At 38.6% G+C, this 21,808-nt stretch overlaps 2 protein-coding genes across 2 annotated transcripts in view; both read left to right on the top strand.

Moving 5' to 3' along the window:
* Nucleotides 1–1,927: 1,927 nt before the first annotated feature.
* LOC104293271 (disintegrin and metalloproteinase domain-containing protein 9-like) lies at nt 1,928–20,672 on the top strand. Its single transcript, XM_009892761.1, has 22 exons — nt 1,928–2,014; nt 4,598–4,717; nt 5,896–5,972; nt 6,622–6,700; nt 7,668–7,744; nt 9,340–9,556; nt 10,215–10,286; nt 10,935–11,107; nt 11,595–11,679; nt 12,691–12,812; nt 13,727–13,898; nt 14,843–14,932; nt 15,466–15,661; nt 15,781–15,886; nt 16,087–16,261; nt 16,682–16,762; nt 17,389–17,494; nt 18,481–18,613; nt 19,066–19,129; nt 19,624–19,676; nt 20,005–20,074; nt 20,595–20,672. The coding sequence occupies exons 1-22, from the start codon at nt 1,928–1,930 to the stop codon at nt 20,670–20,672; spliced, it is 2,433 nt and encodes an 810-aa protein (XP_009891063.1).
* A 27-nt stretch (nt 20,673–20,699) lies between these two features.
* PSTK (phosphoseryl-tRNA kinase) overlaps nt 20,700–21,808 on the top strand; it is a 4,516-nt gene continuing 3,407 nt past the window's right edge. The window contains exon 1 of the mRNA XM_009892760.1: nt 20,700–20,719. Within this exon, the coding sequence (XP_009891062.1) occupies nt 20,700–20,719 (20 nt within the window). The remainder of the gene's footprint in view (nt 20,720–21,808) is intronic.

The raw sequence follows: 21,808 nt of genomic DNA, 5'->3' as shown, positions 1-21,808 counted from the left end.
GGTCGCTAAAGTGTGTGTTCCCCCATCCCGCTCGCAGCCTCTGCCTTCCAGGACCTCAGGGGTGGCGGCTGGCTGAGGAGATCCCCCCTGGCCCACCCGCCTCCCGCGGGGAGCAAGGGCTGACAGGGAGGGGAGTGGCGAGTGCTGGGTGCCAGGCATTTGAAATAACGCCCTCAGTGTGAGGAAATCATAGAATCAGAATGGTTTGGGTTGGAAGGGACCTTAAAGATCATCGAGTTCCACCCCCCTGCCCTGGGCAGGGACACCTCCCACCAGCCCAGGTTGCTCCAAGCCCCGTCCAACCTGGCCTTGAACACCTCCAGGGATGGGGCAGCCACAGCTTCTCGGGGCAACCTGCCCCAGGGGCTCACTGCCCTCAGAGTGAAAAATTTCTTCCTAATATCTCATCTAAATCTCCCCTCCTTCAGTTTAAAACCATTACCCCTCATCCTATTGCTCCACTCCCTGATCATGGGTCCCTCCGCAGCTCTCCTGTAGCCCGTTTACGCACTGGAGGGGGCTCTGAGGTCTCCCCAGAGCCTTCTCCAGGCTGAACAGCCCCAACTCTCTCAGCCTCTCCTCACAGTATAGATGCTCCAGCCCTCTGATCATCTTCATGGCTTCCTCTGGACTGGCTCCACAGGTCCATGTCTTTTTTCTAATAAAACAAAGCTCTCTTGGAGAGATGGAAAAGCATTAAAAGTGTGTCAGTGCTACGGCACTTGAAATAACAATATTGGGAGCAATGCAATTCTCTCTTTCGAGTTGCATGCTAATCGTGTACCACATAGGAGACAGACTATAAATAAAAGATTGGGTTCATTTAATTTTCAGTAGGATCCCAGCTTCTGGAGTCGGGGAAAGCTGCTCCTGACGCTGCGGCACAGGTATAAACCCAGGGAACACGGGTATCGAGTTCTTCCTCTTGGTGCTTGGCTGAGGAACATTAATTAGGTCTGCGAAAATAGGAACATGGACTTGAACAGGCTCTGTACAAACAAATATTACAAATGCACTTGGCATCTCTCCTTTTTTTTTTCACTTAAGCCGTTGTTTCATGGGATTTACTAGCAATGAAAAAAAAATGGATTTGCTCTTTTTTAATTAATGGATTAATTAAAATTAATTAATGTAAATGTTTTAGCATAAAAAAGTGTGTCGTACCTGTCTCCTTTTTGAGTTTCTAAATGTGCTTGATACTTCTGAAATGTGTTGCAAATTCATCTAGTTTGGGAAATGTTTAGTTTCTGCTTTTGGTGACAGTGTGGTTGCATGATGCCTCGGAAGATTATTCTGATCCTGGAAGAGTGATGAGCTGCACAAAATTACAGACTTTTGGTGAGGAGAATTATCTTTAACATAGAAGTGGCTGGGTAAAATCCCTGTTTTGGGGATTTCCATGTGTTTGTGGGATTTCTATGTGTTCATATGCATTGTATTTTTGATATTTTTAAAGTAAAGATGAAAAAATGGAAAACAAAGAACAAGCTGAAATTTTGAAGAGTAGACTGGTTTATACTAGGGTTTTTTACTGAGCTGACAATAGCCAGTATAAACATCCTAAACATTGTATCTGTTGGTAGCAATATTTTATGTTTCTCACATCATATGATCTCACTGTGGTATCAAAGTCCTTTAGAATAAACCAGTTTGTTCCTGGCATGGGTTGGAGCTCTTTCTCCAATCAGCATTTAAGAATGTGCTGCTTTTTATTTGCGTTGAGCTGTCTAACCAGTTTTTTTGCAAGCCTAATGGATTGAATTTTACTTCCCGTTTCCTTAGCAGAGATGAAGTATCAGAGTGCTTTTTCTGTTGTTTACCTCCGGAGCAGACGGTTCTCGTTCTTCTAGTTCTGTGTAGAGCAGCTGACAGCCAGGTACACCGTGTCTGCTCGGACACTGTAGTAGTTTCTCCAGGAAACTTAGTCATGTTAAAACACAGCCTATTTTTCTTCACTTTTGGACTAACTTTAACTGGAAAACCTTTTTGGATAAAAGGTAAGATTTCATTTTTTGTTACGCATCAGAAAGTTTCTCCAAGTCTTCTTGTACTCTTTGGTCGTGATCATAATGATGCATACCTTTCAAATCGAGTCACCACTCTCCCCAGCTATTAGGCTATTAGCTGACCTGCTAATTGAGAAAATCTCGTTCAAGAAAAAAAGTGTCTTTTTATAGTTAAGCTCTTTGTGTGTTTGTTTTTTTTTTTCTCCAGGATGCAGCAGGTATGTAAATAAATCATCTTCCGTACAGAACACTGGTTGTGATGACTGCAGTTACTGTCATTCTCATTGACAGTAAAGACTGGAGAAAAAGATTTCAGTCTTCAGTAATGTGAGGGGAATTCCTACAGTTAGTGTAGTTCTTCATTAACTCATTTCTGTTTATGATTTGGCTTCAGATTTTAGATTTAGATGTAACACTCAAAATATTTCTGGGAAAGTGATATTTTTACGACATGCTTTAAAGATGGTTTCCTGCTTTCAGGTGTCAAAATTTAAATTGTTAGAACTGCCTTTCCACTGTTAGTTCAACATACACTTAGCTCACGAAACAGAATGGAGTTTGTGATTTAGATAATAGAATTATTGGAGATTAAGAGTAAAGTCAGAAATAAATATTGAGTGCCGATACTCTTTGCAGACCTGTTTGCTAATAGCAACTTCCACATTTTGATTGCAATATCAGTCTTTAATGTTAAACATATGCTACCTGCACCTAGCTTTTAAAAATCCTGATGTTATCTAATAGGTAGAGATCATCATTACACTGAAGAATCCTCCTCGCTTTGAATGGGTGATTCTGCGGCATCCTTCCAATCACGAATTCCTTTCACAGAAATGTGGGAGGCTGAGGGTGACTTTGTACTTCATAAATGAGAAGAAATATATTTGTTTCCTTATGAAATAATGATTTAAGAAGGAAGAATCCACTTTCATGGACAAAACTCATGTTATTGTTGATTCTGTAACCTGTTTAAAAGCATTGTTTGTGTCTGTGTTGACCAAAGTGAATACTCAAAGCAGACTGACAGGCAGGCAAGACAAAGGAAGAGGAATTCAAGTTCAGCCCATTTTAAAAAAAGTTACTGGAGATGGGATTTGTCTTTATAAAACTGTTTACCTGAAACCAGATACTCATCAGACTTCTTATCATGCTAATGCAGGAAGCTAAAGATGTTCTGGAGATAATTCTGGTATAATGTAAAAGGCTACAAACCTTTTGCAAAGGTTTGACTGTCGCTGGAACAAACAAAATGCAGCGTTAGGCAATGACAGAAGGCAGGGTGGTGAACCAAGATAACACACACAGCAGGTGGCAGAATTGGATCCAGAGGACAACTTTACGTATTCCTCATTCAGGGAAATGAGGAAAGGAATAGGAATAAAGGGATTTAAATGGAAGGAGAGGGCTGAAGGAGGTATTGATTTAATCAAGGACAGGACAGGAGGAGTAGAGACAAGAGCAAGAGGGAGAAGATAAGCAAGTACAGGACCTAACAGTACCTAGAAGGTGATACCACAGCAAATGGCTCTGTAACCAGTAAAAAACATTCCCCAGTGTATTAAGGGACTGAATTTATTCTTCTGGAGATACAGAATTATCCAAGTCTCTGTCTAGCAAGTTCTGAAACATCCTGGCACAGTTGGATCCACCATTCAAAATAATTGTACTACACATCCAGCAGCCACTCCTAGAGAGCCCTGCTGAAGATTTACAAATCCTCACAGTCTTCCTGCCACTGAACAAAGCTTGAAGGAACTTAATTCTATTTGAGATGTTAACCAGAGGTCAAAAGTGTAGGTCATGGAAGACAAAATGTATAAAAAAAGATAGACAAAGTTAATAATCTAGAATATGTGAGAATGTGAGACTTGAGATTATGTTTAAATCATTTGATAGTTTTTCTTTGTGTGTTCCAGAACACCCTAGCTTTAATCTGAAGTTACTTTTTTTTATATCGGTTTGACCATTCCTAAACTATTTCTTCATCACTATTAAAGTATGCAGTGAATACAGGAATGGATGTTTTATTTTTTTTCTTGTTCTTGGTATTCTCTTACTATGTTACTGTCATACTGGTTGAGGGATTTTTTATTTTAAACAATAATTAATTTGGTTTGATATTGTCTATATGAAGGAATGAGAAAAAATTGAGCTATTATCCCAGTTGATAATGTAAATAACTAAGACCAAGAGTTAAAGCCAAGAATGCCAGCCAGTTTTGGACACCCTGTTTAAGAAAACTTTTCCTCAAATTTGCAGTTTTTAGCACTTTACATCAGTTGTGTTTGGGGTGGTGTAGTCATTAACCTTCAATACAGTCAAAACAGCATTTCTGCACATTGAAAATACATCTGTATGTTGATATAGGCCACCTATATTTAGTTTAAACGCTCAGAAATTAAGACTAAGTTGGCCATGAATGAAAATATTGATTTCTGTTTGGCAGAGGCAGAACAGAGCAAACTGGGCATGGGCAGTCAGGTGCCATACTGGTGAAATTACTTTCCATTTATGGCTGGATCAGAATGGTCTTTCAGCAATCGCCGCTGTGCAGATGTCAACATAATGTCTTACTTATCCTGATTCTTTAGAAATGTCAAACTTTATTTTTAGGTGTATCTTCTGAACAGACATCAAGACTTTCTACATTAGAAATAATTATTCCTCGAAGTCTGACAGGCGAAGAGAATCATCACTCACTTTTTCACGAGGTTTGTTAGTCTATCTGATTTTTTCTTCTGATGTTACTGTTTTTCAAAATACCATCCTATATTACACACACATGCACACAATGTATGGTATATAGAGATTATTTTTGTGAAGAAATGTGCCCCACACTCTCTCTTCAGATTCTTAGTGTTTTCAACTAGTTTTGAGTAAATTTGTTGTCACAAAAGCCTGTGATTTCACTCTAAGTTAACACCTTTCAAACTTCTAGTCCCGCTAACAGCCTTGTAAGACAGAAGTGGGAAGGAACATGAAGAATATTTCCATTTCGTCCAAGTCAGATTAGATGTTGAACTCAAACTTGAACTAGTGTCCATGCTGTGTATGTTCTTTTTCTTATTGTATCTGGTCTTTGGATAACCAGAGGATTTCAACCATGTAGCATGTAAGTGAGCTGTTGCTCACTTTGTGGAAATGGTCCACAGAGTCGCACAGGTTAAATGAATGAGTTAAAAGAGCAAGATCTGAGCCTTAATTCTTCAGTTCTGAGGTAACTTAGCTTTGGTCCAGATATCAAGTTCCATTACTGAAGTAACTGTTAATGAAATAGCATTAGTCATCTTTGTGCAAACTGATTAAGTAAGGAAGAATCTGTGAGTCGTTCATCCGGCTGCTGATGATTTACATAAGGAGTGTCACAAAACATGATGTCGTAGTTGGGCAAAGAGTGCATACATGGGCTGTGCCCTTCTTGGGGAACCGAGTCTGGCCACGTTCATCCAACCTGTATCTACCTCCTCACCACTAGCATCTGAGGACCATCTGTTCCTGAGCCTATAGAATGATAGCATCGTATTCTAGGTTTAGCTTTACTAACACTTTTTGTTCTTTTAAAACCACAATTTTTACATTTTTTCTGTACGCTTTGTATCTTCTGCATTCCCTCTACAAATCTGTAATGGGAGACATTTAATTTCTTCTATGGTTTGTGTACTTTTCCATTCTGTCTTCTGCATGAAAATTTGTAGCTTAGTACAATTTAAACTTTGCATAGGAAAGAACGTAAAATATACTGCTGAGACTTTGAAAGGCATGAGGGTTAGGAATGTGTGTTTTGTAAATCTGGTAAATACTTAAGACATATATAGTACTTGGATTTCTCTTGTCAAAAAAAACATGGAACCGACACCTAATTAAGTGATATCTTTTGTTCTGTTTTCAGGAGCATTCAGATGATAACCTTTCTTACTCAATTAAAACCAGAAATGGAACATACCTCCTAAAACTGAAGAAAAATAAGTATGTGATAGAGTGTTTTAAGAAACCATTCCATCTTGGGATTTAGTTGCATATAGTATACAGACTATAAAATACAGACAAGTATTTTTATACTGAAAAAAAAATCAGAAGAAACTATTTAAATGGCAGATTGTAGTAATTACAAAATGACTGTTAAAAAATGTCTCTGTTGTGGTGCTAGCTTGCAAATAGAAGGAATAATATTTTTTCTAGTTGTGCAGAAACTTATTTTGATTATTTTTTTATTAGCACCAAACCATAGTAGATTTCAGAAAAGCCTTATGGAAAATTAGAATTCAGCTCACTGTTAACTCTTTAGTAGTGGGTAGGGGAGGGTTGTTAGCTGTGCTGTACATGAAGAAATTTGACTATTACTGTTGTTCCTCATACCTGAGCCTGTACCAGTCCAGGCCCTGATATAAGATAGTCTGCTCAGGTCCTACTCTATGGATATTTTAATTAAAATATTTCAAAATAACTTTTCCAAATAATGCAGCTCATTTTTGAGGTATTTTGTTTCATACCCATGGATTTTAATAATAATTCAGGATGAGCGTGCTGCTAAGAGAATGTAGTACTTACTAGGATTCTTCACTTATTTCTTGTTTTATAGACTGTTAAAAGAGCAGTAGTTTATTTTTGTTTCCAGAAAGCTTGTTAGCGAAGACTTTATGCTATATACATATGGGGAAAATGGGAAACTGGAGGCAACACAATCAAAAAACAAGGTATTGTATGTAATAAAACTCTGCTTTTGTGTAAGTTTCCTCAAAGCAGGGAAGCCAAGCTTTATGAATTGAAGCCATACTAACAACTTGATAGAACTAAGGATGACAACAAGGATCTATGCATCTAAATATATTTTCAAAGCAAAAGTGAATGCACAACCATTAATTCTGAGTGTCTTCTTATCTGTATAATAGGACTGTGAAAATTGGCTACATTTTTGGCAGTGGAAGGCAAAATGCAAGTGATGCACAGAAAATATCTACAGAAGAAAAATATATTTGCTGGGAAAGAGGCTTTTGTGAATTTTCACATTTGTAGCATTTCTGTTTAACAGTTACCACTGACACAAAACATAACGTTCTATGTCTTCTGAGGGAGTGGGCTGTTTATGGTGACACTGCATCACTGTTTTCCAAGGTGCAAAAGGAGATGACAGGAGATTATGCCAAGACTGAATTTGAGCTACCTGATTAGGTCACTTTTGCATAGTATGCAATTAAAGGTACAATGGCAGCATCAAAGCTCTATAGTTTTTAGGTCCTGTATCAAACGAGCCTTATAAATACTTTTGAATTTGATTTCAACTTTCAACTGCATGTGAGCTAAGTGAGACTTAATTGGGTGCTTTGTGCATGGGAGATCTTGTCAGCTCAGTCTTTGAAAGGAATCTGTTTAAGAACAGGATGAGCATTGTAGATTAAAAGATTTTGCAAAAAGATGGTGATGGGTTAAACTAAAAAGCTGGTTGTTTTCTGGAATTAAGGGACCAAATGCTATGGTAGGTACTCATGTCAAACAATATTTTCTCCAAGAAGGCTGGGACTACTTTTAGAATAGGTATCTCTGTAAATTTGTAACAGCCAGCCTTAAGGTTATGCAAATAAAAGGGTTGGGTAGAAAATGAGCTTGCATTTGAAAGCAACAACCTTATTTTGTCATTAATTATGTGGTTTTGTTGCATTTCAGACACACTGTTATTATCATGGCACTGTTGACGGAATTGCTGACTCAATGATTGCTCTTAGCACATGCGATGGCCTTAGGTATTACCTCTTGCTCTTTACTTCAGGATAATTCATTGTGCAGTACCAAAGTAAAACACTAAAAACCAGTTGCTATTCATCATACAGCTGGAGAGGAAACACCATTCTGTCTTGCAAATTTTTTTAATATTTTGCCTTTTGATGAAGCTGAAACTCTCTAAGGGTTTTGTATCTTTCCTCGACTACCACTTTTTTCCCCTTTCCCAAAATTCCTTCACAGAAAAAGATTACGTGAGAGAGAGCATAATCCAAATATAGGCAGAATATGGGCATGAACTGAGGCCTCTATTACTTGACGCGAATCTCTTTACCCAGAGGTACCTCTCTAGAAGAAAGTGATGAAGCTTTTACTAAACTTAACACACTTCTGTGAACAATTCTGTCTTATGAATGGGCATGTTTCAAAAGAAAAACCATCTATGGGGAAAGGTTTTGACCGAATTTGAAACATTTTTTTGTATTTCAAATACAAGAAAATTACATTTATTTGAGAAATATAAAGGGGCCAGATGGATGCATAAAAGAAGGTGGTGTTCTCCCCACAGAATGAGTCCATGTGAATTGGCAAAACGAGATGGCATGCACAGCAAATTGTGCAGATATTCAGAATGTGCTTAGAGTGTGTCAATGCTCCCCTGTGTTCACTGAGCTTGGCATTTTAGCTGGACTTTGGATATACTTGTCAGTTGTGGCAGCCTTGTTCAGTTTGATGTTTTTTCCACAAGCAGGAAAAGGCAAGCAGGATCAAATTCATCCACATATCTTTCATGTATAGTTCACAGTGAGATGCCACTCACAATAAATGATGACTTTTCCTGGCATTCCTTTAAATGAAGAATAAAATGGTCAACGTACTGGTATTTCAGGTAATGCCAGATCTCACTAAGCAGGACAGATATTTCATTTCGGTTGTTCTGCAAACTTACACAGACTAAAATCCTTTGGTTACCTTGTACTTATATTTTTGAGAATCTTCTTTCCCAAGATATTAACTACAGAATTCTTGTGCTAAATATAGTTTTGAGATTCTGGAGAACAGGATAATAGCTTCTGAAATATTCTGGTACAGCAAATGGGCATGTACCAGGTGTTTCTGAGCCATGGGCAAATGCAAAATCTTTACACTTAGCTGCACTCAGCAGTGCAATATTGCTGTTGCCCTCATAAACACCCTGGTGATTGCTTTTGGCCTCTCTTTCTGTCTTAGAGGATATCTTTTTCTAAAATGCTAGATTACTTTAACATGGGGCTAGGAGTGAGACTAGAGATAAGGACTAAAAGTGATCCTTTGCATCAGCTCTGTACCACAATCCAGACCCATTTTGTAACAATTTGGCTTTCCCGCTAACTGATTCAAGGAGTACACTCTTGTGTTCGATGGAGTATTTTAAATAACTTCTATTTTGTCTTTTGAGATCCTGTTGGGCACTTGAATTTGCCCCCTATATTAAGATAATTTAAGATAATAATAGTTTATTTCAACATAGTGGTATGAACAGTTCTAGTTTTTAAGTATCCAGCTGTCATTCACTCACCTAGTCATAACCATGAGCGAAAAATTGTGGAATAATTTTTCATTCTTCTATGATTATTAGAGGAATTCTCTACATTGGTGGCAAGTGGTATGGAATGGAGCCGCTCAACACATCCAGGACATTTGAACATGTGTTTTACCAGTTAGAAGATATGCAGAATATCCCCTTCCAATGTGATGTGCTGAATGGCAGCCTTCATCATGAGATGTTTGTGAAGCAGTCTGTGAAATACGAGTTTTTATCAAACAGTACCTCTAGCAGGGAAAAGCTTTTGCGGGTAAATACCTGTCTGTTTCTCTCTTGAGTCCAAGCCTTCTCCTCAGTCTGTTGCAGCAGCCAAGGGTCTCCCGGAGCTCTTGCTTTGGCATGGTATCACTGCAGGTGGGTTTGGTCTGGCAGGCCACTGTCTTGTTGCCTTCATTTTTATGGACCCCAAACTGGTGCAAGTACTGCTAAAGAAATCCTGAAACAGAAGAACCGCACAATGGGAATTTAACGTAGCTTGAAGCGATCCTTTAGCAGAAGAGCAGAGCTCTGCCCAAGACAGTTGTGGGTATGATGTGAAAGGCATGAAGCTGCCATTCAGCTCATGCATCCCAGTGTCTGAACAGAAGTGAGTTACTGACATACAGGTATTTATCTGGAAATCTAAGGCAAATTGATAGGCCACATTAAAAAATAGGTAATTGCTTTATAAATCCATGAAATTAAAATCATGAGAAAGATAAGTGAAAAAAAATGGAACTCAATAGTCATCATGTTAACTTATTGTGCTCTCTAATTTGCAGAAGAAGCGAGCTGTCCTGCCACAGAAAAGCTATGTGGAGTTATTTGTGGTTGTGGATAACAACAGGGTAATGACTTCATCCAATGCTACATACATTTTATTAAACCATTAAAATCTTTCTCTGATATTCTCATATGATATTTTACAGTTTTTGATGAAGAAATCTGATCCTGCTGCAGTGCAAAAGGAAACAGTTGAGCTGATTAATTACGTTGATGGGGTATGTCAGAGAAGTTGCTGAGATTCAATAGTTTTCTACTTTATCATAGTTTTCAAAAGAACAGCTAATGCAGTAAATCTGAACAATTATGTTTTGAAATTATATTTGGAAGTTATGCAGCAATTTTTAACACATTTAAGGCACCTCATGAGTCTATGCACAAGTCTTACAGAGGTGTAGACAGAGGGAGAGATGCAAGATGTTTTTAAACCACTTATCTGTGCTCCCAAATTTTGGCTGCTCCAGGAACATGAGGTCTCCAGTAGGTTTTACATTTCCAGGAAGAGTATTTCTCATGTATGTAGTTCTTTTTTATTAAGCAAACCATCAGCGCTGTGAACAATTCCATAATCTCTCTGATCATCTGTTCCAAATTTCTCAAGACAATTAGCTAAGGAAATGAATGAATATGTTTTTTCCAACTTCTCCAACTGAAAGACATGTTTAGGTACCTTCATGAAGTAGATTGCCTTCAGACATGTATTTTTTCCTCACATCAAACTGTTAGTTATTCAAAGAAACTAAAGTAATGTCCAGCTTAATGTTTACAGTAAGTAACTTCCAGTAAGTAACTTCCAGTAAGTAGTGACTTCCATAATTCAGTTGAAACAGACTGATGGACACTGATTAGCATTATATTTTTTTCAGATGTATAGAGCATTAAACATCCAGATTGTTTTGGTTGGATTAGAGATCTGGACAGATACAAACCACATATCTGTAATGGATGGTTCAGCTGGAGATGTACTGAGTAGATTCGTTTCTTGGAGACAGAAAAATCTTCTTAAACGATCACGAAATGATGTTAGCCATCTCATAATGTAAGTGTTCATTCAGTGGAAAAACTAGCCATGCTGCCAGTGTTGTTATTGGATATGATTTGGGGTTTGTGTATGAATGACAATATAATTTGAGTAAAATTCACTCAACTTCCAAACTGTATTAACCTGGAAAAATGTCAAGAAAGTATAATGACTTCTTCAGAAATCATCAACTCCAGGTGGCTCTGCTTGAGCAGGGGGGTTGGACCAGATGACTTTGAGAGGTCCAACCTCAACCAGTCTGTGATTCTGTGAACACAGAAGCAGTGACACAGCAGATTCTGGTGATTGGTTATTATTTTCAAACTCTGTTATTTGGATGTTCATTATTTATTACAGTGAAACCCTGATATGATGATAAATTTCTTCTTCACTTCAAGAACTCCTGACTTGCAGTATTTGTTTCAGACTCATCAGTGTCTTTTAGTAGGAATCATGAACTTTCAGCCCTTCTTTCAACAATACCTTCAAACTGCTTTTGTTGCAGAGGGAGAAGCTCTTATGGTGGATCCATTGGAATGGCTTTTGTAGGTACCATTTGCTCACAAGTCCAGGGAGGGTCAATCAGCACTGTAAGTATATAATGTTGTGGTTATTGGAAGAAACTAGCACTGGAGCTGCTAAACTATCATATATAATATATATGCTGCTAGGGAGACCAAGAGGTACCTGAACAATTGGAGGCTTTCCCCTGTGAAACACAGCCCAGCATTGTAGTTACTGCTATTGCTAGACATTGCTTCCACAGAGGTACCTTCCAGAATGTCCTAAATAAATAATGTGCAGTTTATTGTCCTATTTGGACAGGTCTTCCAGTAGTACACTGTCTTTCATGGGATTTCTGATTAAAAGACTTGTGCATATTTTTATACTTATATTTAAAAAAAAAAAAGTTGTTTCCAATTTATCTCTTCATCATGTTCCAGTCCATTTGGCTGATTTACTCCTGAAATAGCTTTTTTATCTTTTTGTAATTCTGCTAGCTCAAGGTTGTATAAGAAAAGTCCATTCTTGTGCCGTTAAGGTTCATAACCACAGTGCTTTTGGAATGGGAATGCAGCTACAAAATAATGTGTATTGTTTGACTCTTTACATGGATAGACAGTGAACATAATGCACTCTGTTCTAAAGTGTCTGGAATTCTCTACAATGAGGCTGTAAATGGACAAGAATTTAAAATTTGGCAAAATCAGCCAGAAACTATTTTTTTCTCATTCACCCTTGGGGCAGCTCCAGTATCTCCAGAGGTTCCTGTCCTTACAATACAGATGCCATAACATCACAGACAACCTTAGACGCAGATTCTGTTCTTTAACAGTCTTTGTCTTTTCGTCTTTGAAGCCTCCATTGAAATTGACTGGTTTACTGTGTTATTATTCAGAAAATGATCCTAATGGAAGGAATAGAAAGAGTGGCAGAATCTGGCCCTACTGAAAAAACAGTGACAAACCGTCTCTTCTTGCTGCTTTCACTTTGCAATACAATTTAGCCTCTGAGAGACTTGTGGCTTGAAAAAATTAGTAGACAGAAACTTAATAATGTCTTTAGTTTTATATTTTTTTAACACTGGTTCTTTTTATTAGTTGAATCATAACAATGTGTTACATCATGCTACAGTAGTTGCACATGAATTGGGGCATAATCTTGGAATGAAACATGACGATAAAAGGTGTCCTGCATCCTATATTATGCACAGCACAGATAAGTAAGATTTCCAGTTATTTTATTTTAATAATTATTATTTACCTGCAATGACTATGCATTTTATGCTGTGAAACTCCCATGAATCTTGAAGAAATTTTGTGAATGGGGAGTTGTTTGAAAAATTTAACCACAGAGGTGAATTCACTGATTTGGGTCCTGACATCATTTCCATTTATTTGAAATGTTACCAGTTTTCCAATTCAGTAATTCTGTATTTTGGCATTCCTGAAAACTTATTTGGATTTTATTAATTGTTTGGGGTTTTTTTTTAATAATAGAATGTTTCTTTTTTTTGCCCTGCTGAGAATGCTTTACATATATTCACTGGGTTTGTGCAAACATGCGTCCTTGACACAGATTCTCTTAACAGTTAAACCCTAGATTCTCTTAACAGTTAAACAAAACAGTTAAACCCTAGATTTCTTTAAGTTCATTTGTTCTTTGGCTTCTCCTTAAGAGAAAAAGATCACGTTCTTTTATTTATTCACATTTGTATTAATAAATAAGGGTGGTTGAACACTGGACAAAACTACTATAAGAAGATGCATTCCCGAGTTGTTAGGGACTCCAAGATAAGGTGAATGTCTTTCCGGAAAGTATTTTTTAATCAGGTATTTTTAGACTCAGTACAGACAATGAATTTCTAAGGAATTTCTGTTTTATACAGGACACCAGAATGGATAATCTGATAATCTCTTTTTCTTCTGAAAGTGCTTGCATTTATGTTATATATAGTATTTTTAATTTCTAATACGGTACTCTAATGCAAAATAAAGTAATAATTAAGTATCTCATGATCTCCTAATGCTATGAAACACACTATTTACTATAGATAGACAATATTTTAAGGGCATGAGTTGTGTTTTTTCCTGTAAGCAAAATATTTATAATAAAAAAAAATATTATGCTTTCCAGTGGATCCAGGAATTTCAGCACTTGTAGTGCTGATGATTTTGAGAACCTTATTCTAAATGGAGGTGGAAACTGCCTTAGAAATCCTCCCAAAACAAGTAATGTTTACAAGGAACCTGTCTGTGGTAATAATGTGGTCGATAACAATGAAGAATGTGACTGTGGCAAACCGCAGGTAATGAATGAAATTCAACTAGATACTTGTTATTATATGATAATCAAATCGTATCATATCATACTTGTATAACTCTGGCCTTTTGGTATACCTGACTTGCATTAATATCTGAGGAGTTTTCCTTGTAAATTTACATTTTTACAAGCAGTATGAAGATCAGTTTTAGAAAAAGCCTAAAATCATACTTTGATTTTAATGTGAACTCAATTAAGGGCTACTGGACTTTGCAGAACTTTGAGCCAATGCCTAAGAAAGAAGAAGATTTCAGTGCAGAGTGTGTAGAAACACCACTGGTTTTTGTGCTAGTTTTAGCAACATGGATATTTCTGTTACGTCAGAGAGACTACTTGTCTATAGAGCACTTGCAGGTTTCCTAACTGTAAGCCTTAATCTTCACCCACAACTAAATTACTTTTGTTGGTCATATTTGCGTTGTCAAAATGCCCCTCAAATAATGGGATACACTGACTCATTTTTTAGAAAATAAAGGTGTCACAAAAAAGGCACCAATACATCAAAAGGCCGTCAGCAAATCCAGGTTCCATCATATAGGCCTTCTTCTAAGTCATGAAAAGATACCAACATTTCTCCACATCAAACTGCTAGTGTAGTGGAAAAAAAGATGAGGGGAGGGGTGACAAAAGTGTTACATAAAGACCAAAGTGTTCTGCTTCTTTTAGTGTCCCTTTAAAGTGTAAACCTATCCTAAACCCTTGTGCCACAACACATGAAAACAGATGTCTTTCTGATGACTTCTGGTAAAAAAATACAGCCAAACTGTATGCTGGTTCCTGTTAGAGCAGAAGGCTGTCAACCTCAGAACGTGCAAGACAGATGGTATATTTAAAGTTTGGTTTGTCTGTGCACTTGCTTTGATGATGTACTTTCCTAGTTATATAGCAAGCTAAAAACATTGTGTCCCCTTGTCCATGGCTGTTCTTCAGGAATGTACTAACCCTTGCTGTGATGCTGCAACCTGCAAACTCACGCCTGGATCGCAATGCGCTCAAGGACTGTGCTGCAAAAATTGCAAGGTAGGCTATGTTTTATTAAGCTAAACTGATACAATTTACTAATATTTTTAATGTTTGAAAAGAGCTATCATAGTACTTATGACGTATTTTCACATTATCAAACTACATTCACCAGGAGAAAGCATGTAAGCAGAGAATTTGTGTCTAACAACTCCTGGCCAGTAGTGTAGAAATGCAAAGTCATCTGTGTGTCATCCCTTGTAGGAGGCAGGAACAATCAGGGGACTCAGTAGTAGCAATCTCCATTATGCAATACCAAGCTTCTGCGAAGTCTATGACAGTTGGCTGCTTTTTAATTTGTACTTGTGTACCCATTTGTACGATCTACCCAAGTCCTCTGCAGGCTCAGCTCATAAACTTTATAGCTACACCATATGAAACTGAGGGAAGTCTTGGATATTTGTTAGATATTGATCTGAAAAACTATTTTGTCTTCCTTAACCTCACAAAAGGTTCCCAGTTGTTATTGTTTCCATGTTGCAATTTCCACTGTTGCAAAATAAAAGTAGGGCGTCATTCCTCTCTGATCCTAGTTCAAAGTGGCAGGAGCAGAGTGCAGATCGAAAATGGATTTCTGTGATCTACCTGAATACTGCAATGGAAGCAATGCCTACTGTCCAGACGACGTTTATATCATGAATGGTTACCCTTGCGACAATACGAAGGCATATTGCTACTATGGAGTATGCCAGAGTTTTGATTCACAATGTGAATCTATATATGGAAAAGGTATGTTTATAATTTAAAGTAAAAGGACGTGTCGTCTCCTAATAGACATTTCAGATATCTCTTTCTTATATTTTTAAATTAGTGTAGTGGTTTACTAAGATTCACTGTTTTTCATACAGGGGCACGAAAAGCACCTGATGTATGCTTTGAAAAAGCAAATATTAAAGGAGATAGGTTTGGAAACTGTGGAATGAGAGGTGGAGTGTACAAGAAATGTTCTGTTCAGTAAGTCACCAATAAATAAAAGCTAACCCTAAAATCTTCAATATAAAAAATATATTCTCTTACAAACTCTCAGAGCATGAGATTTAAAAGAATATTTCCTTGAAATGCAAGCTAAAAAGTTTGACTGGATGGCGTATTTGCGCTGATCCTGTTTTTTTTTTCTATTCACCTTGTCTCTGAGTGTCATTCATTCAATACAGGCATAGTTTGTGCGGCAAGCTCCAGTGCACATCTGTTAGTCTTCAAAATCTTCCTGCGTGGAGTGTTGTCAATAACGCATCTGGGGTGTTATGCTGGTCTTCTGACTTTGACTTAGGATCAGATGTCCCTGATCCTGCTCAAGTTCACGATGGAACAGCCTGTGGAGAAAAGAAGGTAAGATGAATCACAGCAGCATTAATTACAGAATATATTCCACCAACTGGAAAGTTCTTAACTTTCAAAAGCATTACATAGTTCTCTTATTTGTATGCCATAATATAATAAAAAATCTGCTTTTTCAGATACATACATATAAACAATTAGTTAGCTCTTCAAAAACTGGGACACTACAAATCAGTGAACTACATTATCAGTTATTCAAATTACTCCATCGAAATACATCCACAGACTTAAGAAAATCTGAAACAAATACAGCTATAAAACTGTGAAGTACTGAATGTTCTATCAGCCCTTTTTCTTCTCATTTAAGTAAAAGCTGTAGACCTGTAAATGTATGCATTTATATAGTATATTTATAAAAGGATGGGATTATTTTAAGTTTTGCATTTGAAAGACACTAATGACTTTTTCCAGGCCTGTGTCAATTTTGAATGTGTTGATGCAAGTCATCTGGGCTACAGCTGTGATGTAAAGCAGAAGTGTAATGATAACGGGGTGAGTACATAGTGTTTTCATGCACTGTTTCTGGAAGACAGAGATATGTGCGAAATCCCTACATAAAAGCAATAACCAGCCAGATGGCTTTGTCTTTTTCTGATCTGTATTTAAAAAGTCCACTTTTTTATCTGTAATTCATGTTACCAGTATACTGTAAACTTCTCAGCACTAACATTGAAAGACATTTCTTCTGAATTTCCCTAGGGAATTTTCTAATGTTACTGAGCTGTCAAGTTGTAAAAGGAAAATATTCCCCTAAGGAAGCCAGTCTAGTGATTCCTTATTTATATATTTCTCTATGAAAAGTCAAAATGGAGTCCATGGGCTGTAAAACTGAGATGTTCTTTGGACTGTAATCTATTGCAGGCAAATAACAAAACAAAGGTTAACTTCTATTGAGGATGAACTTCTGGTATCAGCATCACACAGTGTTTTGGGTTGTTACGGAGGGGGAGAGCTTACTCCCGATTAAAACTTCATGTATTTCTATGCAACAATATGCAATACTTCTTGTTTCCATATGCAATTCTTACTGTGTAATCCAAATATATACTGGAGGTTGAAAGCGGCTACTTCCAGAAAGGCGTTGTTCGTTTGACTAATCCCTGTTGTATCGACTGTAGGTGTGTAACAACAACGGGAACTGCCACTGCAATTCTGGATGGGCGCCCCCGTTCTGTAACCAGTCAGGCTACGGCGGCAGTGTGGACAGTGGTCCATCTCACATAGGTAGGACAATGAAACTGGCCTTCGTTTTGCCTCCAGTGTCTGATAAAATCATCTACTAATAACACTGGGGTTTTTTAGACTCTTTTCAACTGTTTTTTTCTACTGCATGGAACACTTAGTCATGGACTGACTTGAAGAACAAACATTTTTATCTGATGTGTAAGTTTGCAGGCAGCAAGGAAGTTGGTCCAAGGGAGAATTTGACCTCTGTTTTGTCTGAGATAAAAAGCAATACATTAAATTACTGAAATTAAAAGCAATACATAAATTACTGTTCCATTTTAAAATAGTTAGATAATTAGATATTTACTGAGGTACTTAAAACAGAGTTCTGATGTGGATGTCATAGAGGGAGACTATAGCTTGAGTATGAAACCAGCAGCCTTTACATATGGAAGGAGTCTCACAGAAGTGAGAGGGGTGAAGGAGATGCACGCAGCAAGCAGCAGTTGGCTCACATAAGAGCCATGAAATTCTGCAAAGGGAAAACAGAGTAGATTTTGCTGTCCTTCACACTGCGAGACCATGCAAAATGTTTTCCCTCTCTCTGTTTACAAGCAAAGTTCATCATCTGTCGCTTTGTGAGGCAAAAAAAAATAAATATCACATTTTATCAAATTTTACTGTATTTCTATTTTGAGAAAGAGAAAAAATGTCTTTTATTTATTAATAGCTTAGGAAGGCAAAGAAGATGTACAGAGAAATTGTGGGTAAACAAATACAAAATTAATTTCTCTGCTTTAGAATTCTTGAAAAAATACATGTATGGGGTAGATAAGGCAGAAAGAGCTTAGGATAACATAAGGCCAAATCCTACTTTTCTGATCATAGCAGTTTATAAATTTCAGTGGAGTTACTAGTTTTAAGCTATAATAATTTGAAGATTGTAGTTTTTACAACAGAAAGGTGCTTTAAGCAGAAAAACTGCTTTAATATGAGGTTAAACAAGATTGCTGTCTTACATGATTTCAATTCTTTTTCTCTAGATACATCACTTCGCGATGGTCTGCTTATTTTTTTCCTCCTCGTGTTGCCAATAGTAATCGTTACTGTATTAGCAGTAATTAAGCGTGATGCAATAAAAAGAAAATTTTGCAGGAAAAGCAGAAGACAACACAGGTATTTCACTTACTACAAATGCGTTTTTCAACACTTGAAAGCATGCTCCAGATTAATGTAGCAAGCCAGTTTTAAACAGTTTTATAGCCAGCTTTATCTATACAAAGAATTCCATACCTCCCAAAAGAAAAAGACTTCCCTGCTAACAGTAGTAGTAGGTAGTTTAGTAGCTGGTACCGTGCTATTAGGCATTTTAATCCAGATACTCCAGTTGTCAGTTCTCAAGCATTTTTCCCCAAATACACTGCACTTCCCTCATTGTTATTGACAATTGTATTGCATGGACACAGGGGCATAGCACATTGAAATGATTTGCCAAGGCCAGAAAGAGGGGGGAGTCAGAAACCAAATCCGGATCTCTGAGCTGTAGCCTCATCCCCTGGAAAACACCACATCCCTGAAGGTAGATAAACCTCATGGGGATTTGCCTGATGACCTGATTTTTATTTCAGGGATAAAAATGTGCAGCAACCAAAGCAAAATAACAGCCCGAATCATAACACAAGAAATAATCAGGTAAGATAGATGCATACTTGCATTATTTCATGTTGAGTAATCCAAACTACACAGTGCCTTTTCACTAATGTAGTTACTGATGACGTTGTGGCATTTTGACACAGTGAAACCATCTGAATTTCCTAGTATTTTAAATAATTTATAACATGTTAGACAGGATTTCTGTTTGTGTAAGTACGAGCCTTATTGCCTGCCCTGTCAACACAGGCTGTGAGTAACACGGGATGGAAGAGGCTGCTACTTAGCAGAGCACCCAAAGATTGCACTCTGAATTCTGCAGCCAAATACCAGAGAAGCTGCTTAGCCTGGCTATGGATCTAGTTCTGATAAAACAAAATAAAAGTTATCAAAATAAAATGTTGCAAGAGAGTATGAAGAATGTCACAGGAAATTAAAATTAGTTCTAAAATACCACTAGCTTAATACTGGATAATTAGCCACACTTTGAAATCTGTGTTTTCTGTTAACTCGATTTTCTGTGTCATCTTTTCCAGCTGGCCACATCAAGTCCTGATTTTTTTACTGTATCGCATTCCCCTGGTCCAAGGTTTGTAGTATTTAAAACCTTTGCATCACGTTTGCTAGGTTTACATTGCTGTATCATTTTAAGTGAAGTTCCTAATGTCTCGTGTCCTGCTTAGGAGGACTTTTCATGCAGCATCATATCAGATAAAATAGATTACATGCTTGGAAGAGAAATGCTGTTTTACTGCTTGTATAGAAAACAGCATAACGGGACATGTAAATGCTGCTAGGGAGAGGGAGGAGCAGAGAGTTAAATATGTGTATAAATGCTAGCAACTGTTTAAAAATGGTAAAGAACCAGTTGTCTCAAGTCATTAAATACTTCACCAAATGTGTTTTCCATGCTTCAGGCAGCCAGTACAAACCCAGTTTCCTGCAGTTCCTTCAGGACCCCAGCGGCCCCCAGCCCCACCTAGACCAGCTGCCTGAAAAGTCTCTTGGGAACCCTCAACCAATTCCAACAAGTAACTGGTGTGAAAAAAATTACAGATTGCAGTCCTCCAGTCCTCTCCTTGTGCAGCCAAAACACCTCCTGGAAGCACGTACCTCTGGAAAAGACTTGATGCTAACATGCACTGAACACAGATTTTGTAACATCCCATTATTTTGCTAATTGCTGCTGGCTGTGTTTGTGCCTCTTCTACCTCACCTCTTGGGGTTTTTTTAAATCAGAAGCCTGAAGTTCAACTTTTGCTAGATTAAATCTATAACAGCATCAGCGAACAGGACTCTTCTGAAGTGCAGCCTTGCTTGCATGCCAAAGAGAAGTGAATTCAGTTATTTACAGACATAATTTATTCACCTCTAGCCATATGCTGCTGTGAAAATGAGACTGTAGACTGACCTCTTGGGCCATCCTCAGCCTGTCTACCTCCTGGAGCGTCCCACAGCCATACCCCGCACACCGGGCTCACGGGCAGGCCCTGTACCTCGCTCTGAGCCTCCTCTTCGGTGCAACCCTGATCCCACCTCTCATTACCTACTGGCTGTGTTACCTTCCCGTTCAGGTAGTTTATAAAAGTAACCTCAAGCAGGGAGACCAGCAATGGAAAGAATCATAGAATGGTTTGGGTTGGAAGGGACCTTAAGGCTCACCTAGTTCCAACCCCCCTGCCCTGGGCAGGGACACTTCCCACCAGCCCAGGTTGCTCCAAGCCCCGTCCAAGCTCCTCGTCCCCGGCCTTGAACACCTTCGGGGATGGGGCAGCCACAGCTTCTCTGGGCAACCAGGGCCAGGGGCTCACCACCCTCACAGGAAACAATTTCTTCCCAGTATCTAATCTAAATCGCCCCTCTTTCAGTTTAAAACTGTTACCCCTCATCCTATTGCTCCACTCCCTGATGCAGAGTCCCTCCCCAGCTCTCCTGTAGCCCCTTTAGGCACTGGAAGGGGCTCTGAGGTCTCCCCGGAGCCTTCTCTTCTCCAGGCTGAACTCTCAGCTAACTCTCTCAGCCTGTCCTCCCAGCAGAGGTGCTCCAGCCCTCTGATAATCTTCATAGCCTCCTCTGGACCCGTTTCAACAGGTCCATGTCCTTCTTACGTTGGGAGCTCCAGAGCTGGACGCAGTAGTCCAGGTGGGGTCTCATGAGAGCACAGTAGAGGGGCAGAATCCCCTCCCTCGCCTGCTGGCCACGCCGCTGGGGATGCAGCCCAGGATGTGGGTGGCTTTCTGGGTGGCAGGTGCACATTGCCGGTTCATGTTGAGTTTCTCATCAGCCAACGCCCCCAAGTTCTTCTCCTCAGGACTGCTCCCAATACATCCTCCAGCCAGGCTGCATTTGGGATTGGGATTGTCCCAGCCCACGTGTCGGACCTTGCGCTTGGCCTTGGCAGAGCGTATCCGAGTCCAAAAGAAACAAGCCATCTCTGTCATTACAGAAGATGTGGTGTATCAGGGCATACGTTATATAACTTTAGTGTTTTAATGTTTTACTGGTTATTCCAGCTCGAGATTCTTGCTGGAAACCAGTTCCCCTACAAAAGCAACAGATTTCTGTCGTTCTGTATGTGACAATTCTGCATGAGAGCAACTCACAGCTGTGGATACCGATCCATCTGACCGCCTGATCCACTCAGCACGCCTTTTATGCCCGTGACAAGCCCCACCGCCGGGCTCACGGAAACCCATCACCGACTTAAGTATCAAAATAAAA

The sequence above is a fragment of the Charadrius vociferus genome, unplaced genomic scaffold, assembly GCF_000708025.1.
Source record: "Charadrius vociferus isolate BGI_N301 unplaced genomic scaffold, ASM70802v2 scaffold38, whole genome shotgun sequence".
Taxonomy (NCBI): Eukaryota; Metazoa; Chordata; class Aves; order Charadriiformes; family Charadriidae; genus Charadrius; species Charadrius vociferus.
Note: the sequence above shows the minus strand (reverse complement) of the source record. Positions and strands in the feature narration are given on the sequence as shown.

Bases quoted from the DNA above. Each gene is read 5' to 3' on its own strand.
- LOC104293271 (XM_009892761.1), top strand. From the start codon at position 1,928: ATGTTAAAACACAGCCTATTTTTCTTCACTTTTGGACTAACTTTAACT. The intron at 19,130-19,623 runs GTAAGATAGATG...CATCTTTTCCAG, and splicing joins ATAACACAAGAAATAATCAG to CTGGCCACATCAAGTCCTGA. The intron at 20,075-20,594 runs GCTGCCTGAAAA...CCTCGCTCTGAG, and splicing joins CCCCAGCCCCACCTAGACCA to CCTCCTCTTCGGTGCAACCC.